The sequence below is a fragment of the Rhipicephalus sanguineus genome, chromosome 6, assembly GCF_013339695.2.
Source record: "Rhipicephalus sanguineus isolate Rsan-2018 chromosome 6, BIME_Rsan_1.4, whole genome shotgun sequence".
In the NCBI taxonomy this organism is placed as follows: Eukaryota; Metazoa; Arthropoda; class Arachnida; order Ixodida; family Ixodidae; genus Rhipicephalus; species Rhipicephalus sanguineus.
The window spans coordinates 134,481,579-134,489,137 of NC_051181.1; the positions used below are offsets into that span (position 1 = coordinate 134,481,579).

The 7,559-nt window shown below is 49.4% G+C and overlaps 1 protein-coding gene across 1 annotated transcript in view; it reads left to right on the forward strand.

The window, feature by feature from the left end:
- The window catches only part of LOC119396486 (monocarboxylate transporter 8), a 66,828-nt gene extending 61,691 nt beyond the window's left edge, over positions 1 to 5,137 (forward strand). Inside the window, exons 3-5 of the mRNA XM_037663729.2 lie at positions 2,026 to 2,302; positions 2,829 to 3,204; positions 4,571 to 5,137. Of these exons, the coding sequence (XP_037519657.1) occupies positions 2,026 to 2,302; positions 2,829 to 3,204; positions 4,571 to 5,022 (1,105 nt within the window). The 3' untranslated portion in view covers positions 5,023 to 5,137. The remainder of the gene's footprint in view (positions 1 to 2,025; positions 2,303 to 2,828; positions 3,205 to 4,570) is intronic.
- Positions 5,138 to 7,559: the final 2,422 nt, after the last annotated feature.

A 7,559-nucleotide genomic window follows, 5' to 3' on the forward strand; every position in this document is an offset into this window, starting at 1 on the left:
GTACGGTGCGATGTCAGTGGGCGTTAAAGAACACCGGATGTTCGAAATTTCCGGATCCCTCCAATACGGCGTGCCTCTCGATCATGTCGTGGTTTCGGCACATAAAATTCCAGATAATATTATTACGCAGCGGCGAAGCGAGCGATGCTGGAAACATGTCACATTGGTTTCCGCACTTCAACGTACTGCCCGGACACGTCGCCTGGTCGTTGTTTGAGCTCCAGAGCGTGACGACGCGTGAGGCAGCGCTCGCCTTGTTAACGTGATCACTCAGAAACTCTTCCTCAGGCTGAAAAAAAAAAACAGAAAAAGATAATGCGGCGTTTGAGGAGAACCCGCTGTGCCGTATCAGATTCGTTTTCAGCAGCACGTTGCAGCAGCCGTGTGGGCGTCAACCGGATGGACGGACGAACGTCGCAGTCTCGCTAATGGAATCGTCGCTTTCCGCGCGCTTTAAAAATGACCGCTCGTTGACTGTCGGCAGGGAAGAACGCTTATCTGGTTCCCCGAGCGCTGAATTCTCTCGGGCACAGGGCCGGCAGCGGTATTAAAAAAAGTAAACGCCGCAAATCGCTGAAACCGTATACACAAGGCGAAATGGTTTGAAAGGGTTCATTAAACGGAGCAGCACAAGGGAGGCGCTCATTTCGAACTATTCTTTGTTGTCTTAGTTGTTTTGTGCATTCAGCGAGTTACTAGGGGCCTCTAGGTGTGCCGTTAGAAGAAAGGGTGTTAGGGGATAGCATCTGAGTATACTGATTAATGGTGGACGCCACCGTATACAGGGAATATACGTCTTCATTCTAACCACAAGGCTTCCGCACGCACGTGCGAGAGATTAGGATTGTTTAACAGGGCGGGCTTGGGTATTTGGGACATGCGTGCTACGAGCAAGACTTTACTAGCCTTGCTTTTTTTTATTTGCAGCGCGAACTCTAGTAAGCCGGTAAGCATGTTTATCAAATACGTGCCGAGAGCAGTTTGGGGTGGGGCTTTAGTTTGCGCAGGGTGTTCACCATTGAGATTTCTGTTGTGCGAGCGGCGTCTCTTTTCTGTCCTTGCTAGTAAATTGAAATGACAACACGTCGCCTGATGCTGGTGTTCGCTTGGTGAGAGTGCTCACCAGAATTCATATCAAGGTGAAACGAGGAGTTCGCTCCCCCCCCCCCCTCCAGAACAAAAAAAAAAAAAACAAAACAAAGTAGGTGATCTTGGCGTTTGAGTAAGTGTCCATGATACTACGTGTAAATAAATTGCTCTTCCTTTAATGAAGTCGCTTTCACCTTGCGGTCGTTGCATGAATGCAGCGCAGAGCACTGACGAGCAGAGAAACAGCACTTGTGTTGTTCGCCTGCATATCATCACGGTGTGCTTTGCTCGGCATGTACGCCGTGGACTTCAACCTACTCGCCCAAACTGACATCTTAATCCACCTTGGTATCTTTCGCGAACTTAAATTGCTCGATCACTAGTTCTCGCGCTACCGAGTTGTCGGGCATCGTTAACCTTGTTTCAAATCCTTGTTCCAACTACTCACAGAAACGATTTTCAAGAAAGATAATTGTTGGATTCGTTGACACGAATGTATATCTGAATCATGGAAATCTGCAAGACACAGACGCATGCACTGAATACATCGCGGTGAGCTCTGAAATCGTGCATTTGCGATCATGACGACTTTACTGTACCGCAGTAACTTCAGTATTTCTTTTAATTTCAGAAACTGTCACAGAGAAGAGCTATCCGAATACGGTATTGCAGTTCTTACGAATAACAAACCTGCATGAGCTATTGTACAGTGATGTCAAGCGTAATACTATGCTGTGAAAAGCAGTAATTTGTGCCCACGTGATCTGTACGTATCTCCCTCCGTTTCGTTCTTGTTATGCCAGTCCCATACCCCACCCGCAGTGTAGCGTAGCAAGCCGGGTGTTTGTCCTGGTTAACATTCCTACCTATAAGTTACATTGTGATATTTCCCAGAAAAGTATAGTTCTGCGCTCGTACTTTCTCTTGGGAGTGCAGGACCCTGGGCTGGCGCCACGGTCTTCAGGCCGCAACGGGCCTGGTGTCTCTGAACTTCTTGCTCGGTGCCTTCTACCGGTCGGCGTCCCTGTACCACCCGCAGCGCCGTGCCATCCTGCACCTCAAGAACCAGCGGCGCAAAATCAAGGAGAAGAGACCGCGCACCGAAAAGCCGCCCTTCTTCGACTTCGCCGCGCTGCGTACGCGCACGCTGAGGGTCGTCATGGTAACCGCCGCTCTTGCTGCAGCCGGACTCTACACCCCCTTCTTCTGCCTCGTAAGAACTTGTGCCTCACGTATAGTTAGCTTTAAGGAGACGTCGCGGACGCAGTTACTCACTGTATCGGTTCTTATAGGCTTCTCAACCGTTATTTTGTTTCGCTTTTCGACTATGTCCAGCTTTATCCCTTGTCATCGACTTGTCGCGCTGTGCATTGGGCTCCTGTCAGCCTGTCATCTTCATATTGTCACGATGACCTCTAAGCAATTCATCTGCACAACATCACTACTATGATTACTTGTATGTGGATTTCAATGACTCAAACGACATACTCACGCCCACCCCCCTCCTCCACGACCAACGTAGAGAGGGGGAGGGGGCGCTAAGATGAAACTTTGCACCCCCCCCCTAAATTGGGAAGCCTGCGTACGCCTATGTTGCTCCAGTAAAGTGACGCGGATACTGTTATCGTGTCTGCTTGCTTTCCGTGACGCGGATACCGTGTCTATTTAGATGAATGTGTGGGATTTCTAGCCTCTTTCTTGTCGTTATTGCAATTTCTTTGTTTATTTTCACTAATCAGGTGCCCCTAAGCGCCGCCGAAGGTGTCCAAGGAGCATGGGCGTTGCAGGCCCTCCTCGGCCTCGCCTCCGCGGGTGGCGCTGGTGTAGCTGGACTACTGCTGGTGCGGCATCCGACGCAGTGCATGCTCAGCCGGCGCTGCCTCTGCCAGCTGTCTCTACTTGGTGCCGGCCTGGCCATGCTGGCACTTGGAGCCCTGAACGGCTTCGCTGGCTACGCGCTGTTTGCTGCCGTGTACGGAGCCAGTGCCGGTGGAGTGGCGTACGCGCTGAGCATGCTCGTCTTCGAGCGGCTGAGGGCCAGGCACTTTGGCCGCGCATGGGGTTTCGTCCAATGGGCGCAGTGCCTGCCGGTACTCGTAGGAGTTCCCGTTACAGGTACATTGCTTTCCTATCTATTGTATTTCGTTTTGTAGACCTCAGAGCAACAACACGGGAACATTGCATGAGGAGATGTGGTTACAAAAAAAAAAGCAAAAAAATAACTGGGTACGTAAGAGACAATTCAATGTACAGTCCAGTGTTCTCTCTCGTGTGTTGTATTGCTGTGCGCTGCCCAAGTGTGGATGGGTTCTAAATCGTCCGCAGTTTCGCTTATAGTGCAAGTGTCTCACATTGTGCGTTCATCGGCAAACAAGAAAAATAATCATATAGCTATTACGTTCTCCAGCCTGGCTTACAAAAAAAAAAAAAAACATCTACGGGGCATTCACTCCGTGAAGATGGTCGTGCAACGAAGCTTTCTATGCGCGACAATCCTCTTGCGGCATTCCTTGCAGCGACCCTTCCTACCCACAATAGTGGCGGTAACCCTTCGATGCCGTGTTGCCTCGGCTCACGAGTTCGCATTTCGGAGTCATCGGCTCTCCTTTAGCGCTTGGCCTCCGCTTCACGGGCTCGCAACGCTGTGTCTTCGGCACGGTGCATCTATACGCGCGAGTCTATACGATTGGCTAGCGAGACCACTTGTAGTTAGGAAGGCGCGCGTGTGTCTATATGATTGGCTAGAGAGATCACGTGATATCGTGAATTCGCCACTAGATTAGAAATGTGCGCGCTTACTCCTGATTGGTTAAAGCGAGACTACGTCAATGACTCAGCCAATGAACCCGCTAGGAGTTCTTTGCGGAAGCCGACTACTACTACTACTACTACTACTACTACTACTACTACTACTACTACTACTACTACTACTACTACTACTACTTCTACTACTATTACTACTACTAGTACTACTCAGGCCCGTAGCCGGGGGGGGGGGGGGGGGCAGGGGGCCCGCCCCCCTCCCCTCGCCGAAATTTTGATGGCACATGGTGTTTTATCGAAAGTAATTATGAAAATAGGCGTTTTTCTCAAATAGTCAAGGCTTTCAGCAAGTGCCCCCACCCCCGGAAAAAATTCCTGGCTACGGGCCTACTACTACTACTACTACTACTACTACTACTACTACTACTACTACTACTACTAATACTACTACTAGTAGTAGTAGTACTAGCAGTAGTGGTAGTACTGCACAGACTAGTCTAAGACAGCTTCTCTATAAAGAAAATGAAAGAAAGTGGACACGAGTGATCACAAAAACAAATAAAACCAAAGGAGAGATGTGGTCTCGTAAGTGTTGCCTTCGTGCTTTGGCGTACGTGCTCGGCTTTGTTTGTTCAACGTCGAAGCTCACAAAAGAAAGCGAATTCGAGCCGAGTTGCGATAATTCGCGGAGCCTGATACGGTGCCCACGCAAACGCAGGTTACATCAGCAAGTCGCGGGAGGACCCCAAGGCGGGCTTCTATTTCTCGGCCGCGTGCACTTTCGCCGGCGCCACGAGCCTATTCTTCCTGCCGGACGCCGCCAGGGTCGAGTCCCAGCTGTGCCACCACCACGCCGCGCAGCAGCGCCAGCGTCAAGACAGCAGCCACTCGCACGACACGTCTTGCTGCGGCGAGCGTCCCTCAGAGTATTACGCCGGCGGCCCACTACTGTCGCGCGCACCGTCACCACCACCCCGGCAACGAAAGCCCAAACAAAGGAAGCTTCGAGGGCGCCAGTCCCACGGCGGACGCCGCCGACGTCGTCGTGGCCAACAATACGCCGTGCACCTGCCGCGGGTCGTTGCTGTGCTACCAGCGGACAATGTCGTGGGCGACTTCTGTGGACTTTCTCGACCAACCGGCGCTGGCCGCGCTCTCGTTGGACGCTGAATGCCTCGAAGACGAAGTGGCCGACGTCGTGGATGGGGCCTCCGCAGTTCTCTGAACGCATCGTGGATGACAGGGTCGCCTGCGGAGGCTGGTGGGTGCGCTGTGTGCGGTGCGATGGCTGCGGGACAGCTGTGCGAGTGTGCGCGTTCCAGAGACCGAACCGTGATTGTTTCGCCCAAGAAGACGCACGTTGCGCGGTGCTCGCACGAACCGCTCATCTTCCGGTCGACCATGACACCCATTGAGGAAGTGACAAGCACAGTATGATTGCTGCGAAATTGTGTGAGCGCGTGACAGTTCCCTGTAGCTTGCCCATCAAGAACTGGGGCCGAATTCACAAAACTTCTCTTTCGTAAGTTCATTTGCCCATTGGCCTGCCGGCTTCGCTGATGATATGTCCCACATCGGGATTGGCTGAAATATTCTCTTACTGAAAATTTTCAACTTAAGGCGTTTTTTTGTGAATACGGGCCCAGTTGAGCAGGCGCATTTGTCAGATTCCTTCCTCTACTTCTACCCCAAGGAAGGACAGGTCACCAGGCTCGTCAAACCATCTCTTGATCATCTATTCAACGGCGCGTTGGAGGAGAGTTCTTCCCACAGCCAACAATCGCCGCGCGCAGTGTGAACGCGCTCAATTGCACTGCTTATACTGCATTGTAGTTCTGCGATTTCCTTTGAGGCTGTACAAAGATCGTAGTGAAGTCGAAGGACGAAGATATCACTGCCGCGATTCGCTTCTTGCTCAGCATTTAGGTCCGAGTTAAGTGTCGTTGACGTTGTGTAAAAAGAAAAAAAAAACTGTACTTTTCAATATTTGCTACCACACCGATTCGCAAACGGAGTAGAACGCATGTGTGTCCTTTGTTGTGTGTTGCCGGGCAATGATCTTTCTTTTCTTTAGCTGTAAGGCCTTGAGTAACAATTCGCTTGTAAGCTTACGAGAAGATTCTGATTGTCTGGCTGTCTCGAAAAAATGGAAAGCGAAGAAAACATTTCATGAAATGTGTGTTATTCAGAGATAAGGGAGAAAGTGGCGAAGCAACAAGACACCAATCTTTCTTGGTGCGCTACGCAAACAGAGAAAAAGCAGTGTAGATAAAGGTAAAGTGAAATAAGTAAATTAGCTCGATTTCAGGGAGCTCAATTTGTCCTGTTGTAGATTTGTAAACTTGATACTTTAATTTCTCGATTGACTAAGCACGTATTCAACGTGGCAGCCAAAGCCGCCTTAACAATCACACTTTTAAAGCATTTACTACTTCAGTTTATCAGTTGGGTACACAGAAAAAGCCTATTCAAGGCAGGTCGAAAAGAAGATTCGTCTCGACTGGTAATTTCTGCAGGTAAGTGCAATATTTCATTGTAATGCGCGAATTAGTCTTGCTGACTTAATTGAAGCACTGTTCTTGTATTGTGATGGCTTTCTGATTGCATTTGAGTCCTACAAACGTCTGACAATAAAGAGGAGAAAAGCCTGCTTCTTCTTTTTTTTTATAGGGGAAAAAAAAAGATTAGATTGCCTTTTCTTGACAAGTGAATAGATTTGAGCTCTAGTTGCCCCATTTGAAGGAAAAGTGAAGGGGCAGTAATCGATTCTAAGAGATCTTCGATTACGCCCACCGTATTTCGGCAAACTCGAAAAGTCTTGAAAAGATTCGAACGATTTGAGACATGCTCCCAACAACAAAAATGGAACGCACCTTAGGTTTCACAAATCCCTACGAATTTAAAAAAAATTATCGCAATGGAAGGGGAAGATCTATGTCGGGAAATCAAGCTTAAATACATTGAGATGATATACCATTCGCATCGAGAATTACTATACCTAATTTCACGAGTTGTGTTCCGCTTGAACAAGAAAGGCAAGTACTGGCAATTCTAGCGGACAGATTTATTCACACTGTCGTATATGGTATCGTGTTTCATCGTGGTCACTAGACCACGATGAAACGAGTGGGCCGTCCAGCGGGCCAGGGCCGTCGCCGAGGGCCTCGAAAGATGTTCCTCGAATGGTGGATCCCTGGCAGCCTAGCCCCGGGCACAATATCAACCGTTGGGCAAATAAAGTTTATTCAACTCAACTCAACTAGACAATTCAGGAAGGAGGTGTCGCGGCAACTTTTGAAGTTTTTACTTTTCACGTCGCTCGTCGCCGTCGTGTAAATTTTCGCTCATATGGGGTTTGGCCTTGAGAATTGCTATAGGACGGGGCGTTTATGCAAATTCTCCCGGCATTGCGCAGCAACGGCTATTGGCGGAGCTTACATTTATTCTTAGCTTGTATCCGAGCATAGGTTCAAAACACAGGGCTTCATTAGGGCGAAGGAATTAGATGCCTCATAAAGTGCGAAAATTGACCGTCAGCGGTGGCGACAGCGTCCCGCGGCGTCGGCGTCAACACGAGTAATGCAAAAATACATCACGTGATGACGCCACCATATGACGCCATCATGTCGTCACAGATAGCCGAAATTCGTGACGTCATCATTACATTTCATAACGTGACGTCCCGTGATGTAGTCATCACTTGAAAT